The following is a 26,607-nucleotide window of genomic DNA, read 5'->3' as shown; positions in this document are numbered from 1 at the left end:
AACATAGTATTTTGTACTTGTTACAATGGTGTATTATGCCAATGGCTAAAAAGTTTGAATTGCACTTATATAAATAATGGGAGGATATGTCAGAATGGATAGGAAGCAAGTATAGTTTTTTAAGAGCAGGAGATGAAACAACTCTACGTAAAGCACCATGAAGAAAGTAAATAAAAGACTAGACAGCAACAAGTAGGAAAAATGCCAGCCTGATTAAGATTAATTACTATTATTGTAAGAGCTTAGCAAGGCAACGGCAAAGGAAGACCAAGAAGAATACTATAAAATAGATACTGTGAGTCAAAAAAGTGCACATATAATAAAGAGGATCGGTAATAACCATATCTTCAGATTGCCACCACTGCTGTCACTAATGATGCTCCTCACGACACAGGCTCATAAAATTAAAACCATCAACACTTTTTAAAGATCCTCCTAGATAGGAACTGGCTGCAAGAAACTATTTCATATGCTAGCTTTTTACTTTTTTTACATGCCCATTCAGCATCTTCAAATCACAAGAATATGAATACAAAAATAACTTTACTACATGGGAAGGCCCTGAAGTACCTGGCCTGACCTAGAGATGGCTGCAGTTGTCTGTAAAATATCACTTACGCAATCTATAAAGCATGTTTCAAGTTTGAAGACAATACGTTGTTTACTATTTGTTTTCAGCCATCAAAAGTGAAAGTTTTCAGTGAATTTGTGAAAATAGAGAAATTTGGTCATTGTTATGTGATACAATACTTTTATTTGAAAGGCCTCAGCCCAACCAATATAAAAGCTGAACTGGATTCTACTCTGGGTTGGTCCGCTCCTTCTTTTACAAAAGTAAAATATTGGGTAGCAGAGTTTAAACGAGGCCGTACGAGCTGTCAAGACGAGCATTGCAATGGTTGACCAAATGAAGTGAAGACTCCAGAAATGGTGAAGAACATCCATAGAGTGATACTGGATGATCGTCAACGGAAAGTCTGCGAGCTAGCAGACAGTAGGCATTTCAAAAAGTGCGGTACATCGCATGTTAACTGAAAATTTGGACATGAGAAAACTGTGTGCAAGATGGCTACTGCGTTTGCTCTCACTTGAGCTATACCAGTATCATGAAGATGTTTCAATTGAGTGTTTAGCAAAGTTTCACAGTAGGAAAGCAGAATTTTTGTGCAGTTTCATAATCATGGATGAAACATGGGTCCATTACTTCACACCCGAGACAAAAGAACAATCAAAACAATGGATTCAAAAGGAGGAACCGGCTCCAAAAAAGGCAAACACAGTTTCATCTTGCAGGCGAAGTCATGTCGTCGGTTTATTGGGATGCCCCTGGCATAATTGTCATTGAGTATCTTAAAAAAGGAAAAACTATCAATGGCGAGTATTAGGCGAACTTATTGCAATGTTTGACCAAAGAATTCAAGCAAAGGCAGCCACATTTGGCTAAGAAGAAAGTGTTGTTTCATCAAGACAATTCACCAGCTCACAAATTCATTATTGCAATGGCCAAAATTCATGAATTAAATTTCAAATTGCAACCTCATGCCCCCTATTCACCAGTTTTAGCCCCCTTGGATTATTTTCTGTTCGCAGACTTGAAAATATGACTCAGTGGTCAAAGATTTTCCAACCGTAAAGAAGTGATGTTAGCAGTTAATGGCTATTTTGAGGAGCAAGACAGTTCCTATTATAAAAGGTATATCAAACTTATTGACCATCGCTGGGAAAAGTGTATGGAGCTGAAAGGAGATAATGTTGAAAAATGAATAATTTTTTCCCTAAATTTTTGTGTTTTTTTGTTGGGTCAAGTACTTCTGGGTTTGCCATCGTATAAAGAACCAATATGTTAGGTACAATATGTATATGTTAGGTACATTATGGCTTTAGAAATATATTTGAGTAAGATTTTATGCTGTAAAAATGCCATGATACTACAAATGGAATTAAGTAGACCTATTAAAACGACTTTAAGAATGAATTTATCTGACAACCAATAAACCAGTTCGCTGACAAATTGACATTAATACCCTTGTAAGTAAGGGAGCAAGATACAGCAGGGTTAGTGAAGAAATAAAATGATTAAGTTATCTCCTGCAACCCTTCTGAAAATTACTAATTCTACTTCATTCTTTCATTCTGTAGTCAGCTCTCTCCCTAAGATTAACTTGCCAACCTTCAAACTCCTCTTCCCTTTTTATCCAGATACCCACTGCAATTTACTTCTCAGAGTCAACCTGATAAGCACATTATCTCTTATAACCAATTCGTTTCTTTACACACAATGACCTAAAAACCCTCCTACCCATACTTTCTTTGAGCTCTCATTAATGAATTAATCTTACCCACCAATGCACATATTCCGAGATCTCTAGTAAAGAGACAACTTCTTTTGCGATTTCACAGCAATACCTTCAACACCAATAAGTTTCTTTTCTATATTTTTCATGTTTAAATTTCAAAACATAAAACTTTTACTTTTCACATAGCATGTATCTTAAATTGGAACTGCACGAACTAATTACATTTCATTGCCATATAAGTGGATGAAAATAAGTTCGTCTAACTGGATTGAGGTCTCTTCGCTTCCCTTTCCACTCTTTCCCTTCTGGATTTGTCTTTCCTCTCCCCTCCCATAAAGTATTTCCTCCTGTTATCTGAATTGGACTAGATTCAGTCATACAGTGAATACTACTACTACAATACTACTAAAACAGACTACTAAGTTTCGGTCAGCTTACCACAAATGGACAGCATACGACTCTTAAAAACTGATGACAGGTGATGCACATGAATATCACACTTATTTGCTAATTTATTCACCATAAAATAAAGCCACAATATCCTACATGGCTTTATTATTCTTCACCTTGTTGGTCTTGTCTAAATCTGTGTGTTATGTGACTATCTCTTTCAATAGCTTAACCCTTGGCTAAATTCACATTGAAAAGTACTGCCATTTTAAACAGCAAATCTAAATGACTAACACTGATCAACAAGCACATTGTATGGCAAAGAAAATAATATTGACTACTATAAACAGCAGTAAAATTATGTTTATGGCCTTACGTGAGTGCCTCTGCTTTCCAGTTTCATATGGTCAGTTAATCACCAGTAGTCATTATAATGGAAAGATTCAAATACCAGAAATCTTTGAAAAGGGGGTATTTAGGAATAATGATGGGTTTACTGTGGATCCTGATGCCCTCCATAGACAACAACATCAGACTATTTTAAAAATGGAAGATCAAACCATTTGTTTACAGATATGTCAAAAGCACCAAAAACTTTGCAACAAGCTCAGTAATAAAAAGATAAGATTCTGTTTCTATTTTATCACCACAGATATTTCACAATGACTATTAAAAAATTAAGCAGCAGTGACCATGTTACAGAGCAATAGTTTTCTTCTGTACAAAATGGAGATCAAAGATTCAGTGCGTTCACTGAGAAAACACCAACATTTTCCAAAGGGCATAACGGGGTGTCAAGCGAAACTCAAGATGAAAATTCTGGTTCATCCCAGATTTTTTAAAAGAATTCTCTGATGAACGCCAGAGTGCGTTGTCTTGTTTCCACACCATTCGAGGGAGACCCCTGCCTTACCCTGCATCTGTCTTTCTGACAGCATGATTACCTAATATGTTAGTGATTTACTTAGATGTTTACAATTTATGTAGCAGGTGAAGCTGTCATACCCAGGTGTGCAATATATACAATCTTACAAGAATTAGCCCAAAATTTCAGCAAGCATCAGGAATTCCTACATTAAATGACTCTTTAATTAGTAAAGGCAAACTGAAGCCGACTTTTAATAAACTATTAACTCTCAAAATTGTGCATGACACAATGGGTAATGCTAGGAATCACTTGTTTAAGTAAAGATATCTATAGACAACATCACAGACACGCAAATTAAGTGGATGCTCAATGTGAAAATCCCATCGAATTGCACCATAGCAGTGTATATCCTAACTTCATTGGGAGCAGTGGGAAAACTTATCTTGAAGTCCTTAATATAGTGCAATGGTTACTCGTGGCCATCAGAAACCATCTTTAACCAGGAACCTATGTTTAATAACAGTTTGAACCCACTTATGATAGCAAAACTATTTCAGAGACATTATCTCACTTTTTCTGCAATGGAAGATTATACACAGACTCAAAATTATGCTAAAATGAAGTCAATTAGATCTCCATCAAATAACAACTAGATCCATTCCATGGGATCATGGAATGACATGACAATGATATTTTTTGTTTCTCAACTAAGTAAAAAAAGTTTAAGCACTGTGAACACCTTCCCAAATTTTTGATCACTGACTAGCCTTAACGAATTCTCCAAATTCTTAAGATTCTACATCATTATCACACCCACCATTATACTCCTTTAATGCCTGAGACATTATTTAACTACTGTCATTGCTTTTATAGAAATATCATATACACTGCTAAACACAAATGCATATAAAGCAAGAAGTCATAGATCAGGATACAGTTACAGAACATACAAAGCAAAAAAAAAATGAATGGGCAAGCTGTAAGTTAGCATGAAATGAATAAGCATGTTAAACCTCAGGATATAACCAAAACTAAAACAAGTCAAAGTCCTGTGATGCAAACGCAGGGCATAGGAAATCTCAAGCCTCAACTTGAAAATTCATAATTACATACTCATGAGATTAGACCTCAGACTGAAATTGTTGAAAATATGGAAAAATCTTAAGTGACAGAAGTTTCTGCTAAGACTGGACTCATGAACCAATACAAAAAAAATTAAAGCACTAAAAATGTTCAGGCAACGATCCACATAATAATAAGCAGAATGAATTAGCTCATTAACAGGCCTCAAGAGGTATGTAGAAAATTGTGGACACAAGATATACATCACACATCTATATAAAGTAAAATGCCTTAAACAGAAAGCACATTTGAAAGGTAAAAAGAAATTCAATTTCACTTTAACGTTGATACCTCATTCTGTAGAGGCACTGTTTGCAAAATAAAATGAGCTTTGCATTATAGAATGAGTACATAAGACATGTTTCAGAAAAATAATAAGATAGAGCATAAAGGTCTTGTAAAAATGTGAAAGATATTACATTATTTAAACAATAATGTGGAAATGTGTCATAAAAGTGTTGAAAGATTGGGAGTGGGTGTCTGTATAGCTAAGAAGGAAGCAATTGATAAAAAACCATATCAGCTGCATGATTGCAACTAATTCTAAAACACTATACAAGAAAAGTTGTACTGTTTATGATAAAATCATGAGTCAACAGCAGCTCATACTGAAATAAACTGGAGATTTTCACGCAAAGTGATCAATAAATGGAAAGGATTGTATAAAAATTCTGAAACATACTTTTCATGTATCATAATTACATGAAAATATTTTTCAATGGAACAAAGGTACAGAGGGGTGGCAGTGAATGAAGCTATGATTTTTAAATGCCAGTATGAGCTATATCCCAACTTTGCTGCACACATTGCAAGACTGACATTTTAAACTAGAAAAAATGCAGACAGGCTCTGCTTGATTGTACCACAGGAGGGTTTTAAATTTAACAAAGAAGAGCTAATAAGCTTGGCTCTTATTTAATGACAGATAAAAATTATTTTATAAGAAAATAATCTCCTGAAAAAACTTCAGCTCTCAATTTACAGTAGACTCTGCTTCCCTAATCCAAAATAAGCGATAAATAAACAGCAGTAAACCCTTAGTAGCAGGAACTCAACCAATGCAATCACTATTTTATAGCACAGAAATACTAGATCTTAGCTGCAATGCATTGTGAAGCCCACCAAACCATAATAATCAACCCAAAGGTTGGTTTTATAGATGAAGGTACAGCTCACATAATACCCAGCCCAATGTTGGGGAACTCATACATCTGGGATGGAGGACAAATTCTTTCCCGGTGCCATTAGTAATTTCCCAGGAAGACTCAGTAGACATTTTTAGTACCCTAGGAATTTCACAACTTGGGTGAAGCTGAGCATGGTCAGCTTCAGTAGCAATCCAGTAGCCCAGAAATCTAGCCACAGGGCTACAACACCCCTATCATTAAACACTCATGGAAAATTTATTTTATCAAGTTTACCAGTAGCAGAATCAATTTAATGTGCCTAATCAGCCAGGGTCATGTTGCACCCCCCAAATGTAATTATCACAAACATGATAAATCATAATCCCTTAGTGTCCATACTAATGAGGGTTTAAAGCATGATTATAAGTAAAAATAAAAGATAACCTTCAACATTAAATTAATTGAGTGCAAACTAATAAATTACTACAATAAACAAAAATGTCAAGTTATCCATTAAAAATAAACAAATAATAGTTGAAATTCACTTCAAAGTTATATAGGAATAAACGGACAACAATTATTTTGACTCACATACCTGTTGTTTCAACTGGTTACCTGCAATTTAAAGCAGTAGAAATACAACCATGACTCTACCCAGTTGAAGAATTTACTCCAACATATTACTCTAACACATGGATTTTGCTTATTTTAAAAGATCAGGGGTTAAATAATTGCCTTTGGAAATCCCACTGTTTAATATGCTGATTGAATAATCTTAAATTATTAACAAATGAATTTCAATGAAACCATAATGCAATGTGACCAACAGCAGCATTGATCCGTGAGAATCAAATACTGTAAAATTACTGCAAGAAGAGTTAGGAAGAAAAATACTCTCCCAGGTAAAATAATTATGCAATAAATTAATGAGCAATAACTTACATAACTTCATTATTCCGTATGATTTTTACAGCCACATCTTGGTTGCCACGAGCATTGTCTCGTGCACGTATCACATTTGAAAAGACTCCCTGCCCAGTGTAGCCATAAACAGCATAGCGGCCATCCAAAACCTCACTGATCCTTACTCTATAATAGCCTTCAGCATCATCCCAGTTGTCAGTCAAATTTGGATTTTCTTGAGTACCACCTTGCAATTTCTCCATTGCACTAGGACTCTGGAAAATATATTCTTATTTTAAAACACCTTTTTCATAATCCTTTTTAAAGAGTTACATTTTTCAACTTTTTGTTATGAAAACACCAATTTCATGACCATGGTCCTGTTTTCAATAGCATTAATTTTAAAAGTATTTCAGGCTACAAAATAAGTCTTTTTATCACCAAATCCATTCCTATGAAGACAACATTTCAGAATATGTAGATGATAACAAAGACAACCTTGCACTAGGCAAGCCTTATTTTGAATTCAATGTACGCAAATGGTTTCTGGTACATGAAAAAATTCATTAAAAACTCTAAACCTTTTTAAGTACAGGTTTCCCTTGTAAACCACAGTTTTTTCAACTATGTCCCTTGGTTATGGGTAGTGGAGGCTTTCAGTAAATGCAAAACAAAGCGAAATACACTGTAGATTTCCTCAAACCCCATATGCATACATTTTTATGACTAAGAAAATGTCAAGAAAAATTTTTAACCTAGCAAACTGTATGACAACTGGGATTCTATTTCACTAAATTAAGTAGGTCTTATTGATTTTTTGTAAATCCGCAGCTCTGTTAAATATCAATACACCACAGTTTCAGCAAATGAATTGTAAATAGAACAAAATATAATGGAAGAATCTTTTGTTATACCTATATTTCCCTCCTAAGAGGTAAATGAATAAAATGCACCTTTGGCTGAATAAGGACACCAGCAAAGAGCAATTTTCAATATGTTTCTAAATGGAGAACAATTGGTTTCAGACTAAGAGGCAGCCGAATTTAAAAACAGCTTAAGGTCCGGAGGTTGAGAGCACCCCTTAGCTAAAAAGTAGCATGAAAGTAGTGTTAGCTGAAGGCTTCATTGTTTTACTGCTTGAAAATTACACTATAAGGACTATAGAAAATTGTGAGACATTGATCGGACCAACTAATGAAAATAAGAACATTTAAAGTATCATATACTTCAAAATTAAAAAAAAAAACAATATTTTAAAACAAAATAGAGAGATCTGGCAGTTCAAGAAAAAGTTATATGTTTACACAAACATCATGTCAATCGAACACAGCACAGAGAATTCAATGCAAGGAAGTGTTACTCATAAATTTGACAGGGGATACCCACAAATTTTCTCATAAATTTGACAGGGGATATCTTCAAAACAGACCAACAGTCCCACTGCAGAGAGACTATTGGATAGGGATACTAACACATATTATTCTAAGCCTGAGAAAGAGAGCAAGATCACCAGAGATGACGACCAAAATTTTATTCAATTATCTAAAAAATATTTGAACTTTTTGAATTTTACAATTGTCAAGAAAATAATAAAACACCATTACCATAAATTAACCATTAACTGTCCTTTACCAATCATGTAATCTGAAGTTTCCAAACCATTCATTACCTCAAGGAGACATGAAAGACTTTTACTTTTTCAATGTCCTCATCACTTTCATGGGCCAGGATTAATACTGAATAATTTCTTATCAAAACTTATGTTATTTAGTTAATATAATTCAAATCACTATTAAAATGAAATAATTGATTGGTAACATTAATTTTAATGAAGCAGCATAGTTAACATAAAAATTAAAAATTGCCATTACACATTAAATCATGGGAAACATAATGAAAATTACTAGTTATCTCAATGGCATAGTGAGATTCTGTATACATTGTGTGCTGATAAACGTCAATTTTAGATTTCTGCATTGAATTATATGGAGGACAGTCCAAAAAAACATGTAAAATTGCAGATTATTACAATTTGGGGCATGCAGATTTGAGGCTTCACAGTACGTATATTTAAGTCATATGTTTCCTGAGTAAATAGATTTACTTTATTTTATTGAATTATTGCCTTAGGACTAGTTAGTGCAATCTAGAAAAAAAGTACTATGTATTCGGCAAATTCATATTTGTCCCCCAAAAAATTATTTTTTTATCTTTCAAAAATATGTACTTTACGAAAACGTTAATTTTAGCACATTAAAATTTAGATCATTTACTTTCATTTACCACAAAAAACAATCTTCGTGAACCATTTTTCTGATCCAAACCATTTTTTAAAATTGAAAATCTTATGTAAAATGGACAATCTACACAGGACATTTAAGGTCAATGTTAACTTTTCATCACACAAAATAATTAAATTTATCACAATAGCTGAGGGAAGAAATGTATATACATATATTTATTTAAGGTTTGATTTGAAATAAAGAAAGGATTTTATGTAAATTGTAAATTTATAAAATTGTGGATTCTGTGGTCAATTAATATTTAAAAATGAAAGCTTTGGCTAGATAGTCAAAAACTTACATTAAAATCCCCTCCAAAGGTATCAGCCTCAGCAAACATATCCCATTCATTCTTTTTGGCTTGATGTGGTGCCTCTTTCTTATCTAATTTATCCTGCCTGCTGGCCTTATCTTCAGGAGGATTGCTTGTGCATTCATCATCTTGAGCAGTTTTTGTATCTCTTACTTCACTTTCCTCTGATTTACTTTCAAAGGGAATTGTATCTTCTAGCTTTACATCTTGAGAGGTCGTTGAGTTGTTGTGATGACTATTCTCTTCCGATGGTATTTCCATTGGCGTATTTGGCCCAGAAGGACTGCTAGGGCCTGAAGGTCCAATGATGGACATATTTGAATCTTCACTAACTGCTCCTAGCCTCTGAAATAAATTATAACAAATCCTATTCTTATAATAATTCACCTTAGTTACATTAGACTAGTATGGGATATACCTTTTTTTGCTCGAATGAAAGCAAATGTTTTTCACCACCGTTCAATATGATTAAATTACTATCAGCTTAATTTCAGGCCTAAGAAAATATTCTTTCAATTTTGTATAGCCATGACTTGTACCATAAAGTTTCACTACATTTATAGAAATTTCTATTAAGTTTGTTTTGACAACTATTGTTTATATTTTTCCTATTCAATTTTCAAGTTCTATTAAAATTTGGCCATCGTTTAAAAACATCCTAGTGAAGTATTCATGGATTTTCCGCCAGGCAGCTAAATCCCAGACCTGGTAGAAAATCTACGAAGATTTCACTTGAGTCTTGCACCAAGGACAGCACCTCATCTTTTATATTTAAACACATGCTTACTAATAATTCAATGAATATTTCAATGCTTCACTGTTTGAATTCCAATGTTGTAAATATAGACTCGTTCTTCAATGATTGGACCAACATCACAAACTGTTACTCATCTGAAAATGGAACAGAAAGGCACAACAAGCAGGATTGTTGATTAAAAATATTTTTTTAAACTTCTTATAGAATGAACTAAATATCCAAAATGCAATTATTTGTGAAACATGTGTCTAGCATAGAAAATGCAACTGTAGAAGTTCTACAGTAAGAGAGGATGACCAAAGCAATGATATTCATTATTTTACTCTTGCAACTGTCTTAGGACATGGTTTTGAAGGAATGAAATTAAAATCAAGGAGACAATGCGGAACCTCAGAGCATATGCTGTACTCTTTAGATAGGAGCTCTTCTGCTTTTGATTTCCTACCTAAAAAATAAATCTCTCATAAGAAAGAAGCCTCAGAGAGTGACTGTAATGCTATACACTATAGGTGGTTCTCATTTTAAGTGAACTGAATTAGCAGATGTAATTTACTGACTTGCACAGGTTTGGGCAATTAAAATGAGAGCATAAAAATTTAAATTTGTTTTAAAAACCTACCTGAATGCTAATAATTACCACTATTTCTCATGTTATCTTTTTAAAAATTCAATGAATAAAATATGCAAGGTAGCCCATAGATGCCCAGAAAGCTTGAGCACAAAATTCTCAAAAATTACTTTTTTCCAAAATATGAAAGAAATATATAAGGAGGCCTGCCTAAATCTGGGGTCGGTTTATATTCAGGCATACAAGGTACTTGGTTTAAATAAGGTACATTTCTTGAGTAAAATAATGTAACAATGTCCCGGTATTACCATTGAACAACTAAAGACAAATCTAGACTGCTAATACAATAAGCAGTAAAATATAAAGCGAATATTCCCTGTTTATGACAAAATATGAAATTAATGTGGTTATAACATAGAAACTAAAGCCCAGGCTTCACAGTGGAAGGGGACACCTTCCCCACAACCCCAATGTCACGATCAATGTTGATCATTTTTTTTGATTGGGAAGGGATTATTCATTATGAACATGTCCCCAAAGGAAAAACAGTGAATGAGTAACTGTATATAGAGGTTATGAGAAGGTTAAGGCATGCCATGTTACGGAAGAGACCACAAATGTAGAAAAACAAGTCTTGGTGCTTTCATCACGACAACACACCGGCACACACTTCATTGATAGTTCATTCTTGCTCTAGCAGACTTTTACCTATCTCCTAAATTAAATTCCACCCAGAAAGGACCCCGATTTGAAATTAATGAAAACATCCAACAAAATGGTATCGCAGAGCTATCCTGAAAGAAGCATTCCAGGTGGCATTCAAAAGCTGAAAAAAACCTTGGGAGCATGGTATTAACAGCCAAGGGCTGTGTTTTGAAGGCAATACGCATGATAAAACGGTAACTAACAAAATCAAGTAATAATAACAGACCTTGTAAATAATGTGATGATTGAACTAAAGGAACGAAATCAGGAACTGAGATAACTGGTGGTGAGTATGTGCTACTTAGATTTAATTTTTGCATTTCAACAACAACAACTTTTTGACTGTGGAAATAATGGGAAGATACAACCCATATACAGCCATATATCATGTCACAATCAGACATTTATGGTAACGATGAATGCATGAAGTTTGAAGAGAGATTTGCCTTTTTGCCTTACGCGGGCAGTGAGTAGCATCATGATAGTCAGGTGATACAAGATCAAACATGATCACTGTCAGTCCAGATGTGTTCAGGTATTAGTTGAGCAGGATATTAGTAATGCATTAAACAATAGTTTATTTGTCACCTTGGTTTCTGCAGTTTGTAACCGAAGTGCACATGGCATTCAGCATATGTATGCATGAATTGATAGATTATTAAGATTGGATTATCATAAATAAATTGAGTGGCTCTGTAGAACAGGGATGCTCTGCACTGATTCATTTGCACAACACAGAATTTATTACATCACTATTGACTCAAAGGAGTCTCATGACTTAAAATTTGATGAATTAGTACCTTTAGTAATTCTTCTCTTTGTTTTCTTCTTTTTTGAATTATTGCTTCAACATCCTCTTCTTCCTCATCAATGTTAATATCAGCAATACTGAAACACCAAAACAAATAGGCACAGAGTTACAAATTATACATTAAATTACAATAGTCGGAGAATAAATTTCCCCAGAACAGTTTCTTTCATAATATAATAATAGGAAAAAACAACACCGTATTTTGATTGTATACATTGGGAATCCGTTAAAGCTATCAGACGAACTAATTGTAAATATTTATGAAAGATCCAGGATGAAAAATGAAAGTTTGACACTAATGAAATTTAAATAAAATATAATAAGTTTGTCAAGAATATAAATCCAAAAAAATTAAGAAAATCAATTACACATTAAGCACACTGCAACAATTAACTAATTATTATTTTTCCTTTGAGGTTTAAAGAGCACTAATGGCAGAATTCTCCATGAGTAAGTTATGTATTGGAACCTTAATTTTCAGTATGGATTATGAAAGACTATCACATATCCACTTATCTATAATGCTGCAACCCTAACAAGAAGTCATTTATAATGAATACGAAATGAATTGACTGCAACTTCTTCAAGTTTAATTATAGATTTTTGGGGGCTACAGTTATCATGCCACAATTCTCTGAACTCATAGCCATGCAAAGAGAGAATAATAAAGGACACAAATTATAACCAGCTTTTTATCAAACAGTGAATCCATGCTAATCGAGACTCCCAAATAATGCTGAGTCTGGTCATATACTGCAGGTAGGTTATTAAGCGGTTAGAAGAGGTAGCACTGTAATATGCCACCAATAAATTTGAAATTATGAATGAACTATTATTATATGAAACATAAACCATCAACTTACCTAAATGCCCCACATTTCGCAAGGGCAACAAATATATTTAATATGTATGTTTAATTCTTTTCATGCAATTTTGTGACTCTAGATATACTTAGGCACCAAATGATTATGATATCTTCTGGCAAATAAACTGAAGTAACTTTCGACAATGGCAACAAAGAAGGTTAGCAGTAAAAGAAAAGGTAACTTTGAGAATTAAACAAGGTGAATTTTCTGGAGAAAATTGGATACAGAAGTTTCTGTTGGGTGTTCGGCATTTCTTCACACATTATTCAGTCTGATAAAAAAAGACAAGATCTATTTATTCACTATTTGGCTTGAATTAAATTACCACCTAAGGGAAAGGCAAAATTGGAAAATTATGATTCAGGAAGATGAAGTCTACTAGTAGTATTGTGCATTAAGATTCACATGTAGTAGAACTGCATTTCATGGGCAATTTCCTTGCATTAGGTTTCTATCCACTCTTCCTTGACCTTTTTGCATGCTTGTATGACTTTATTTCACAAATTTTTATAAAGGGTTTCCTCAGTTTTATTCTGTTGGTTTTTACTGTGAGACAGGAAAACAAACACCTATAAATTGCAATCAACCCCACATTTTGACCAGTGTATTTACAGACTCAACTTATTTATACTCATTACTCCGATGTTAAGTATTACAATCCACATTTCCAATGATTTGCACAAAGAGACATGCATCAAACATCATAGTGACTAACAGCAGTTTTCAAATTATTTATTGCACACAGCACAATAAGCGAAAGTAAAAAAGCATAAGCTACCACATTTACTTGATGGAAATTTCAATGCAAATAATGTTTAAAAAAATTCATATCACCAGCCTAAAAAGTATAGTATTGTGACAAAGCTTTAAGAATGAGTTGGTCAGTCAATACAAGCAAGTGAGAAATATAATATATGAAAAAATTGCTTCAGAAAATAAAAAAAACATCAATATCATAAACATAAATAGCTGAAAAGGTTCTTACTCCTCCTCCGAAGACGATTTTTCTGCTTTAAGTCCCTCAGAAAGGCTATCCTTGAATTTATCACTCCTTTCGCCTCCTCTGCCACGTTGATACCTGAATAAATAAATATGAAAATTCTTGATGCATCATCCAGAGAATGCAGTAAAAATATCTCCAAGTGAGAAAAGAGATGCATTTACTACAGTCTTTATAACACTAAGTTTGCCATGGTTAGCACTACAATAAATACACGGTGTAATTATCTTCTGACCTCTAGCTTATGTGATGCAAAATATATCTTATTCTGATATTTAATAGGTGAGAAACTGCTCAATTCATATCCAAATGAAATACTGTATGTGAAAGATTTCAAGTCAACTGAGCATTACTGGAAGACCACTAATGTCTCTCAAAGTTACCAATTGCAGGAGTTTTAAGTATGAATAGGCCTAAGCCACACTGCAAACTCCACTTGAATACTCATTTATAAAAATCACACCAAGAAATAAAAGTGTAAAATACTGATTGCAACCAATGGACCTACCTAAGTATCTGTTCACAATTAGTAAATATTGAGACTGTCATTTTCACACATTCCTTAACCTCAAAATCAGCAAAAGTTTAGCAAATTCAAAGAACTACAGAAGATGCCGCGACAGCAACTTTTATCAGTCTTCCGCTAATATGCATTAAAAAGCAAAATTTTCTAACTGTAAAATCATTTTCCTTGACCAGGATTCTAATCCAGATCCTTTGATGTCTGGCTGAGTGCTTCAGCCAGTTAAGCATTGATATGCCCTCTTACACTTCAAAATTTGGGGGCTTTAAAGGAACAAGGTGTTAAGACGAAATACCATACAAACAGATTTATATTCTACCATTTACAACTTATGATAACAATTGCAATGAATGCTTCAATTTTTGTAAATTTTTATTGGTTAAGTGAGAATGGTAAGAAAAAATCTGGAAAAAGATGGAATTTTTGTCAGAAAATAGAGAAAAAAGACAGTACACTCGAACAGGCATTTTAAGGTATCCATTAACTTGAGGACTCCCAGGAATATATGCAAGGGTATATGCTCCTGTACCACATCACCATAAAGTAGAAAGGCACTGATGGGAGCACACCATATCGGATCACATCCGTGTCTCTTAAATTATTCACAAATTTAGATAAGACAGTGGTGTGAATGTATACAAAACTTTTATAAACTCAATTTCACACAATTCATTGTAAAAACAATTGACTTAACCCATTGAGAAATCAAGTCATGGGACATCCTGTGATTTTTCTAATGACTCCCAAAATCAGAGATTTTCCAGGGCTTCAAATATGGTAAATTGCTTAAATTATGCAAATGGAATTAAGTTGAAATATTAAGTCAACTTCATCTAATACACAACCAATGCATCAACAATTATGACATTATGGTAACTCAGATCCTAAGTTATAGATAACCTTTCTGACATTTAGTAAAAAGTTATGTGAGTTATTGCAATAGTTGTGTAGAACTAGAAATCTAACCTCATTTTCACATATACTTAACGGTTACCCAAATGTATGCCATACATAGGTTAAACAAGGTTTTTAAGGACTTACCTATAGAGGTTGATGAAGATACCAGTGCATCATTACCTATAGTTGAAGGTCTCGACTTGAATAAGAGATATTGCATTGCATTGGTGGTGCATTAAAACATTTCAATAGTGTAATTAATATAAATATCTAACATCAGATTGAAGCTGGATATGTCTTCAGCGGCCATAGCCTAAAGTGTCAAAATATTTTTGAACGCAGGGGACAAAATTCATACACTGTTTTTCCTTTTTGTCAAATGCTCTACATTTCCCTTGAGAACATAATTCATCCCCAGTCAAATACCTTGAGGGTAATCATAATAATAACAAATATTTTTTCAACCCTGCCTTGGCTATTGCCACTGTGGTGAAAAAAAGAGACCCAGCTTAACTTCCACCCTGAAATGACTAAACCTCAATGAAGCCCTCATTCACTTAAATGGCCCCAGTGAACCCATACGGGTAAAAACAATGAACAAGATGTCTTACGGTTCAATTAAAAATGGAAGAGTGAGCTAGAGAGCTGCACAGATACACTATACAGTTGTCACTGCATACGCAGAATTTAGATGCAAATGCAGATAAATGAACCCAGTGCCCATAGCTAATCAATATAGTGTTACTGCCAATCTTCTGTAAGAATAATACATAATTACCCCGCATATTGGAGCAGCACTTAAAAATTAGAGATAAATGTACAAACCGACTGGAATGATGTCGTCGATCTCTGCCTCTCGGAGTTATGGACCTTGACCTCCGATGTCTTTTGTCTCGATCTCTGTCCCTTTGGTCCCTATCTCGATCATTACCCCGATCTCTGCCTCTACTGTAAGATCTTCTGGGACTGATTCCACGACGAGGACTCATTCTTCGAGGACTGCTTCTTCGAGGGCTCATCTTTCTTGGACTAGCTCTCCGTGGGCTGACTCTTCTTGGGCTAGCCCGTTGACTGTGATTAACTTTTCGTGGGCTTCCATCACGCCTAGCTAATGATTCACTCCTACGAGCACTTCTACTACGACTTCTTCCTCGAGGGCTGTAACTGCTTCTCCTCTTATTAGAGGATTGGTCCGCCGATCTCTGATTTTCACCTTTTCTTGACATTTCCATTCTACTTTTTTCAGTCTTCCTCTCCTCATTCCTTTTGTCTTCACGAGATCTCTCAAACATCCTATTCCTATCATCACTTTTCCTTTTATCATCAATTTTTCTCTCATCAGGTTTACCCCTGTCATCTGTCTTTTTCCTATTATAGCTGTCATGATCTCTAGATCTTTTAATATCTCTCTGACCCTCTGATACATATCTACTTCTTTTATCTTTGTCAGTATAATCTTCTTTACTTTTATATCTCTCTTCCACACGGGATATCCTTGAATTTTCATCCTTGGATGCCACCCTTAATTTCTTGTCCTTACTCCTGCTCCTTAAAAGAGAACAGAAAGTTAAATTAACAGTGTTTATAATGCCCAGTTTTTAAAAAACGACCACCACTTTCTTTCTACAAATAACCATATACAGTGGAACCTTGTTATACAAGTGTGATCCATTCCCCAACCTTTCTCATTAAAAGAAACACTCATTTAGAGAGTCATTTTTTCTATAAAGTTAATTTAAAATACGCCAATGCATTCCATGCCAAAAAAATAAATTGTGGAAGGTTTATTCGACATTATATTCATATATAAATTATACAGACATTATTTAAGATAGTGGTACATGTTCATCTTTTCTTCTATCGCAGAATGAAGCCACTTTGCATGCGAATTTGATCCATAGAAAACATAAGGAATCGAAATAATTATTATTTATGATACATTCATTATTCATTTAAAAAGAAACCTGACGAGAGACATTTGTTTTTACCGACTCTTCAATTTTTTCCAAATATGACATAGTATTATCATTACATAAATATTTTGCGTGCATAGCCAGTGTCATTAAGGTGATGCTTCTCAATATATGATGCAACAGAATTATAATCTTCATCTCTTCCTCTACCGTAGAATGAACCTACCTAGGATACACAATAGATTTGTATGAAAAACAAATTAAAATAATTAGTTTTTTATTTATAATACACCTAATTATTTTTAGAAGAGAACTGTTGAGAAACATGTATTTTTGCCGAATCTTCAAAATGTTGAGAAAATGTGACACACCAATATCATCACATATATTCGTAACAATTACCATATTAGGGTGATGCTTCTAAATATATGATGCAACAGTTTCAAATGCTTTCAGCATTTCTCTTATAGCGCTAAATGATTGCTTTGCTGTTACCCCCTCTTCCTTAGACAACTCTCCACCACAACTTTTTTCTGTGAAACACAATGCAACTCCATAAGCTCTTCAAGACTCAGCTATTCCTTGTTCTTGAGGATAATACAAATTGATGATCTCGACCGATTGTATGTATGTGATAGATAGGCTATGCTGACACCTCGTTCTTGCATTTAAGTGATTTTAGTTTTTATTTCTACAGTTATTTTAATTATCCTTTGACCATCTTCTTGCGGCTTTAACTTTGGGGAAAACTTAACTATTCATAAAATATTATTTAACTGTGCATGAAAAGTAACAAATAACATGCCTGAACAAGTTTGGACGAATGTTCGATCAGTAGCTAGATTCTTGTAGAACTTGCGCTGAACACAAACATAAAACACCCAGCGCAATCACTCCAGGCATACCACTCTCCTCGTCACTTGTTATGCAAAATATCGCTTGCTATGTGAGCGATTCTTGAGCACAATATTTTGATCATTGTGCGAATTACTTGCTACCCGAGGTGATAATTAAGGGAGGTTCTGCTGTAACATTTATCTCCATCCGTAAGATGCAATGTTAGTTTTTTCCAATGATAATTGACAAAAAATACTTCGATCAGACAGAAAAATATCAAAATATTTTTATGTTAACATGTAATACAAAGAAAATTGAATTGCTCCATTAAAAAATTAACAGCTACATATATAAAAACGTTTATTCATAGTAGAACCCCAGAAATTCTCTGTCGTTGATACTAAATCATTTTCGAAGTTATTTTCAATGAAGTTGTCACTTGTCCTCTTCACTTCCAAGTAGCAAATTGCTAATTTCACAATCATAGAAATACATTAAAAGATAGTCTCATTTTTAACTATCTGCCAGGACTTTTTCAATCACAAACACTTCAAAATGTCTCTCATGCAGTCTAACCTGAGAACCACCTCTGAATCTCTCAACAGCTGCGAAAGCCTCCGATCTACGAACACTTCAAATTGACAGAAGTTTCATTCTTTCAGTCAGTGTGATGTCATGAATTAGTACCTTACACCCTTTCTTTCATATCAAGCTGCCGTTTTTGTGTTATTGGGGCCGATTTTGTGTTATTACACATCTGGTATGTAGGCACAGAGCATTTCTCTTCATTTCTCACAGAGCATTTCTCTTCATTTCTCACAGAGCAATTCTCTTGCATCATGATGTCCGCAAGATATCAGCAATAGACATACCTATCACTTATTTTCTTGCAATTAAAATCAGTTTCGTTGAAATAGTAATCCTGTACTTCCTGTGATTTATTATCCAGTTCTTAACATGCTCCTTAAGCTTTGGCCACTCAAACAGCACATGAACATGATTTTTTTTACACATATCTGGTGCATTTACTATATCCACCTTCTGCTCCCTCTATTCTCCCATCGTATTCTAAATTGGAGGTGGGTGAATATGCCTTTCAGTTGCCTTGTTTCCATTTTCTGAAACGTAATTCATAACTTCAAGTTTAAATACATTACTGTGAGACAATATTCTCAGTTACGATTCCATGAGAATCTTATCATTTTAACTTTTTATAAGATGCTTAGTTTGTTATTATTTTGATATCATCTAAATTTGTGTTAAAAGCAACCATTTTCTATACCTTTATGACACTTTCATACTACTTATGGTTGAATGCCTATAGACTCCAGGTTTATCAGGAGAGATACTATGCATGTATCTATTATCAAAGAGGTGACAACCCTTTTAGGCCAAACCATTTCAGTTTCACAGCAGCATCATATGTGAGATGTAACTAAATGAGCTACAGTGTATACTTACAATTTATTTGAGTTTTTTAAGAAGAACTTGCAACAAATTCCAAAGAAACTGCGGGAGATGCCGCAACAGTAACTTTTAACGGAGTCATCCGCTAATGTGCATTTCAATGCAACAATTTCAATTAAAACTCTGATGCTTACTACTGACTCATAACAGTAATGCTATTAATATTTGTAACAATGGTGACCACTTCCTATGCCTAATGATGTAAAAAATACTTAATAGTAAGTATTATACCGGCAAATCAGCTTGTGCTTAAAGGTCAAAGTTATTACAGTATACTCCCAGCCCATGAGATGCAAGCTGACTTTAGACCACATTTTGAAGTAAAAAAAGTACATCTTATGGGCTGGGAGGTATGATACATTAAATTTAACAATGAAATATTTTTTTTTAATCTGTGGACATACAAGATAGCTAATTTTAATCTAGTTGCTTAAACACACACATGGACTAACCTGCTGTATTTTCTCTTTCTTTTTTCAGGTCTTCTATCTGCTGGCCTATGGACTGGATCTGAGTCATCATCATGAATACTGATAACTTCTGGATCAGGTTTACTACTCTTACAGGTTGACTTTCCATCGTCGTCTTCTTCTGACATGTAAGCACCAAGCCTTGCTTGAAGTAGAGCCTTGAATAAAATTATAACATTGTTGAAGAATCTCTAATTGACGAATACAACATTCCACCACCATACTTAAAAAAATGATTCACGAAAACTCCAGCACTTTAAGAGCAATAGGGGGGCATGTGAGTAATCATATAAATTGGAACAACTTAATTACATTACGTTACTGGAAAAACAAGGAAGGGTGTTGGCATTTCCCTTATTACCTAATTAAGTTGATTTGGACATTTTTAATTGAGTGAAAAACAGTACAAATTAAATGTTACCTAGAATAACAAAACCTTTAAAATATTAGGAACTAGCTCGTTCAAAGTTAGCAAGCTATATCAGGTTCATAAAATATAATTTTAGCATGCTATGGTACAGGCTTAAGGGATTCTTTTGTTCTAGATCTATTTTTCAGAATTGATGGTTTCTGGCGTAACTTAATGGAATCGATTCATATAGGAAATGAAAAAATAGTACCTTTGTTACTATTTTACCAACCTTCTCATCTCCCCGCCCATACCTAAGTGTAGAATATATAGATGGATATCTGTAAGAGTCGTTACCTGAAGATGACATTGAATGTTGAAACCCAGGTCATATCGTAAGAAATTTTCAGTGGAACCACAAAGTTACTATTTTTTCATTTCAATTTGTCGGTGGACTGGTTTACTGGTTGTAAGATGTGTTCATAAAGTCATTTTAATAGGTTCTACTTAATTCTATTTGTAGCATCATGCCATTTTTATAGAATAAAATCTTACACAAATATATTTCTATAGCCATAATGGGGAAGTAACATACATATTGGTTCTCTATATCACCTCTGAAGCTCAATTAATGCTACCTAAAGGGAAAGGTGTAATTCTGTCGGCAAACATAGAAAATGTAACAAAATGATTATATAATAATGACTCTTCATTCTTTTGCAACACACAAACAAGCAGTCTTAAGTCAAATTTAAAGCTAAACTACATAAAAACAATGATTTAAAAATGAGAGTTCAAGACTCATCATCTTCCTATTTTAGTGGACTCATAGGTGAGATTTAAACCATGAAATGCATACACTGTTGATGGCGTTTAACTCTAAATAGAGAGGTTTGCAGCACAGAAAGAGAGTACACCCAATAAATGAAGGGCCATCAAATACCTATATTTAAGTAGAAACAGGGAAGAAAGGAGTTGTTTTTATATCATACTTCAGTTGGCTCTTGTGATCTTTGGAGGTAATTTTCCCCCTTAAAGTTAGTTTAAATCCACTCTTTTTAAATGTGTACTTTGTGCAATTAATAAAACAAAGGTTATGCAATTTTCTAGAAAGAAAAAGGCTAAGATAAACATTAAAATAGGAGGGCAAAAACTGGAGCAGGTAGAACAGTATACGTATCTCGGAAGTGTTTTGGACCAACACGGTCAAAGTAGTAGGGACGTAAGGACAAGAATTGTGCTAGGCAAAGAGGCCTTCACAAGGATGAGTTAGTTGATGACAGGGACATTGAGTAAGGATATTAAGAAAAGACTCGTGAAAACTGTGATATGGAGCGTAGCTATGTACGGCATGAAAACGTGATCATTGAAGCAGGAGGATAGACATAGATTGGAGGCTTTTGAAATGTGGGTGTGGAGAAGAATGGAGAAGGTGAAATGGACAGAGAAGAAAACAAATGAGGAAGTACTTGGTATGGTGGGCGAAGAGAGGGGTTTGTTGGGAAAAATCCTATGGAGGCAGGAAAAGTGGATGAAGGGGGTATTGACTGGCAGTGGGATGTTGAAGACTGTGATAGAGGGGAGAATGTTAGGCAAACGAGGAATGGGAAGGAACAGGATAGGGATGTTGGACGGGATGAAGGGAGGAAGAAAGTACTCAGAGATGAAGAGGGGTCTGAGGTAGAGTAGTATACTGGATTTTGTATTTTGTTAGGAATCACAAAATATTTATTTAGTAGCTGTGTCCATCTAAAAACCTACCTTGACTGGTAAATTACCTAATAATAACTATTATTATAGTGGGTGCTTACTACTGAACTTATGCTTGAACACTTTAATTCAACGAAGTGATTCGAAGAATGTACTAGTTGTCTCTGCATGAAGAAAAATTGAGTAAAATCTAGTTAATTACAGAGCACTTTATATGTTTACATATTTTTAATTATGCTCTGCATATTACGTTGGAAAAAATTTTAATGAACAACACATGAATACATTGAAACCATTTTGAACCTCATATTTACCACAGTGTTACTTTGATATCAACTCGAATTAAATAGTTCTAGATAGCCAACTAAATTATTATTTGACATTTTGCTTACAAATGAATCATACTCCTATATGCACTTACATTTTGCATCAATTGCAATGAGTAACGAGTATAAAATGTGGTATGTTGTAGAAGAAGTACTCCATTGCTAATTATAAAGAACTTCAATTTTCTAAGCATACCCAAAATTAAAAAGAATTAATTTTCTTCATGTAATTATCAAAATGACAGGGCCAATTTCTGAAATTTAAATATTGGCAGGCCCAAAACGTTTTCTGTTTTGATTTAATAGTCATTTGCCTGTTAGTGAATGCAGATAACAATGCCTACAAAAATTGTTGCTCAAAATGATTGCTGATTAGATTTTTGGGTGCAAAAGGATCATCAGCGGCCCAAATTAATCAGGAGTTGTGCTTAGTTTACGGACATAGAGATGAGAAAAGGAAAGTTTAAACAGTGGTGCCAAGACTTCAAAATGGCCACATAATGTTCATGATAACAAGCAGGTCAAGTATTCACACCAGTGACATTGTTCAACAAATGAACTAAGCCCTGATATCTTATTGACGATTGACAATTAGTGTTTTGGCTGATAAATTCCCTCTTGTTGGCTGCATCACTATTTACATGATCGTTATGGAAATATTTTTTACATCTTTCAGGAACAAGCTACGACATAGCTAGTGCCAACTAGTTCAAAATCATGGGTATATGTAAATGAAAATGGCCTAGTTCTTTTGCAGCAATGAATCATCTACCTGATCCACTCATTCCATAGACCACTCCTTAAGTTGGTAATTTATTTTTGACCTTTCACCAAACTGGACAATTTGTATTACCCCTTATCTATTGTCTAGGTTACAAAACACTGGAAAACTTCTTTCAAAAAGCAATTCCTTCAGATAATATATCCAAGTGAATTCTATCCAAATGCTTCTTTAATCATTAATATCCTAATCATTTATAATCAAAAAGAATTTAAATGTGTGCATATGTAGCCACACAAAACCTTTTTCCTCTTTCAGTTAGGAAAAAATTCATTTGACTTCTTATAGATGAGACCTTTAATATTTTATAACTAGTATAATGTTGTTCCTAAATCTAAGGACCTGTAAGCTAAGTAAAGATTACTTAGCTCTTTTCAATATTCTAGTGAGTTGATATCTCACCCTCTTTCTGTTATAACTCTAATAAATATACCACTTTTATATAGCCTACAGGTAGGCCATTCAGAAAACAAACAACAATTAGCTGAATGGTACACCCTCTATAACCATATCTTTATATAATGACTGATTAAGAGTAAGTAACTATAGTTTTAACATTCATCAGAATTAAATAATATAGCATGCTCTTTTCTGATAGATTGAAGTCAACTTGTTTTACTATATATGTATTCTTCAAATGTGGGGTGTACCTGAAACTCTCTTCTGGCATATTTCTTCATAGTTAAAACCTGTGGAAATGGTACTTTAAGAAGGATACAAACATGAATTTGTAGATAATTGCAGACCAAACTCATTCTTATGTTTTTGTAAATTCTAAAATTCTTTGATGTCATACATGGGAAGCCCTAGACGTACCCGGCCTGACCTAGAGATGGCGATAATTGTCTGAAAAATATCACTTACGCAATCTATAAAGCATGTTTCAAGTTTGAAGATGGTACGTTGTTTACTATTTGTTTTCAGCCATCAATAGTGAAAGTTTTCAGTGAATTTGTGAAAATAAAGAAATTTGGTCATTGTTATGTGATACAATACTTTTATTTGAAAGGCCTCAGCCCAACCAATATAAAAGCTGAACTGGATTCTACTCTGGGTTGGTCCGCTCCTTCTTTTACAAAAGTAAAATATTGGGTAGCAGAGTTTAAACGAGGCCGTACGAGCTGTCAAGACGAGCATTGCAATGGTTGACCAAATGAAGTGAAGACTCCAGAAATGGTGAAGAACATCCATAGAGTGATACTGGATGATCGTCAACGGAAAGTCTGCGAGCTAGCAGACAGTAGGCATTTCAAAAAGTGCGGTACATCGCATGTTAACTGAAAATTTGGACATGAGAAAACTGTGTGCAAGATGGCTACTGCGTTTGCTCTCACTTGAGCTATACCAGTATCATGAAGATGTTTCAATTGAGTGTTTAGCAAAGTTTCACAGTAGGAAAGCAGAATTTTTGTGCAGTTTCATAATCATGGATGAAACATGGGTCCATTACTTCACACCCGAGACAAAAGAACAATCAAAACAATGGATTCAAAAGGGAGAACCAGCTTCAAAGAAGAAGAAGACTGTTTCATCTGCAGGCAAGGTCATGGTGTCAGTTTTTTGGATGCGCGTGGGATAACATCCATTGAGTATCTTGATAACGGACAAATTATCAACAGCAAGTATTAGACGAACTTATTGCAACATTGGAGTGAAGAATTCAAGCAAAAGCAGCCACATTTGGCTAAGAAGAAAGTGTTGCTTCATCAAGAAAATTCACCAGCTCACAAATCTGTAATTGCAATGGCCAAAATTCATGAATTAAAGTTTCAATTGCTACTTCATGCACCCTATTTGCAAGATATAGCCCCTTGGATTATTTTCTGTTTGCAAACTTGAAAAAATGGGTCGGTGGTCAAAGATTCTCCAACCATGAAGAAGTGATGTCAACAGTTAATGGTTATTTTGAGGAGTAAGATAAGTTATTGTTATAAAAAGGGTATCAGACACATTGAACATCGCTGGGAAGTGTATAGAGCTGAAAGGAGATTATTTTGAAAAATGAATTCCTTCTTTTTTCCAAAATTTTTGTGTTTTCTTTGCTGGGTCGGGTACTTATGGGATTACATCTTTATCTTCAAATATACAGACTACAAAAGTTGGCTTTGCACTATCAGTATTGTTACCTACAACCTATGGTATTAAATAAAATGCCATCGGTTTTGTGGGCTGTGGGATTCTGTCAACATAAAATTTTACCTTTAGGATAGGTATTCTAATTTAAAGAAAAGAAATTTGCCTTGTAAACTGTATGCAAATTAATTACCTTCATTACCAATTTATGTCAGTGATAACTAATTTAGGAAAATAACTACCTTTACACAGTAAGCTCACTCAAAAGTTTCAACAATGAGAAGTGCGGTAAAACAATGTCAGATATCTAGTCCAACTGAAACAACAACCTTAATTCAACATTGCTTGCATTTATAAGACCACAATCTTATTCTTGAAAAATCTAAAAATGGCAGATTTCTGAAGGGTACTACATATTTTGAAAAAAAAAAAAATGGAAACTTCTTCGTTGTAATAACTGAAAAGTAACAGGAAAATGTGTCTGAAGGAAAATAACTCATGTAATACAGGACAAAAAAAATATAGCCTTAGTCTGGAATACATTTTTTGGACATGAAGAAAACAAAACAGGAAAATTTTGACTGCTTCGTACATAAATGTTAATGAAGAGCAATTACTGAACTTTTGCTCCAAATACGAGCATAGTCTTTTAGTTAAAAAAATACAGGCTGTCTTAAGCTCATCATCATTGTCCTTATTGCCAACACATTCACATATTGGGTGAAATGCAAAACACTAATTTATCATTTTCATCCACTCAGTTAATGCACTGTTGCTTTTCACTTTTCTCCTTGATATTTTTGACAAACAAAGCTGATGACATTTAGGCATACTTTTAATTTTTCCATTGCATACTCTGATTTGGTCACTAAACATGCACAAAATACTTATCATGGCCAACTAAAGGACTTCCTGTACTTTGTTTGAACTATCACAGGCAAATGAGTGAATGAACACAGACATATAATACATTTAATGAAAAAAACTTGTTTCTCATTATTATCACATATCCATAAGTCAATTTCATGATTCAATTAAAACATTTACCAAACGGATGGCAACCTAACATCTACCATATGCACCTGTTCTGACTTAAATGATAATGAAAAAGCTTCCAAATAATTGATATTTACCGTTAAAAGGAAAGAGATGTAAATCAAGTAAAGACTGCAATTTAGCTATTTACATCATTGAAGTCAATTACAAACACCCATGCCCACCAAGGTGGGAGGTAAACCCACCTAGGTGGGAA

At 34.1% G+C, this 26,607-nt stretch overlaps 1 protein-coding gene across 3 annotated transcripts in view; it reads right to left on the bottom strand.

Moving 5' to 3' along the window:
- Positions 1–26,607, bottom strand: part of Prp4k (Pre-mRNA processing factor 4 kinase) — a 45,951-nt gene that overhangs the window by 17,489 nt on the left and 1,855 nt on the right. For 2 of the 3 annotated variants that reach the window (XR_011701551.1, XM_071588689.1), the window contains exons 4-9: positions 20,099–20,274; positions 16,255–16,977; positions 13,995–14,087; positions 12,133–12,220; positions 9,291–9,647; positions 6,747–6,982 (exon numbers count right to left, since the gene is read on the bottom strand). Coding sequence is in view for 1 of the 3 variants with exons in the window: in XM_071588689.1 (XP_071444790.1) it covers positions 6,747–6,982; positions 9,291–9,647; positions 12,133–12,220; positions 13,995–14,087; positions 16,255–16,977; positions 20,099–20,274 (1,673 nt within the window). In the remaining 2 variants the exon portion in view is untranslated. The remainder of the gene's footprint in view (positions 1–6,746; positions 6,983–9,290; positions 9,648–12,132; positions 12,221–13,994; positions 14,088–16,254; positions 16,978–20,098; positions 20,275–26,607) is intronic. The other variant, XR_011701552.1, reaches the window with a different exon arrangement.

The sequence above is a fragment of the Hetaerina americana genome, unplaced genomic scaffold (assembly GCF_022747635.1).
Source record: "Hetaerina americana unplaced genomic scaffold, ioHetAmer1.1.p SCAF_3, whole genome shotgun sequence".
Classification (NCBI taxonomy): domain Eukaryota; kingdom Metazoa; phylum Arthropoda; class Insecta; order Odonata; family Calopterygidae; genus Hetaerina; species Hetaerina americana.
This window is presented reverse-complemented; position numbering and strand designations above follow the sequence as displayed.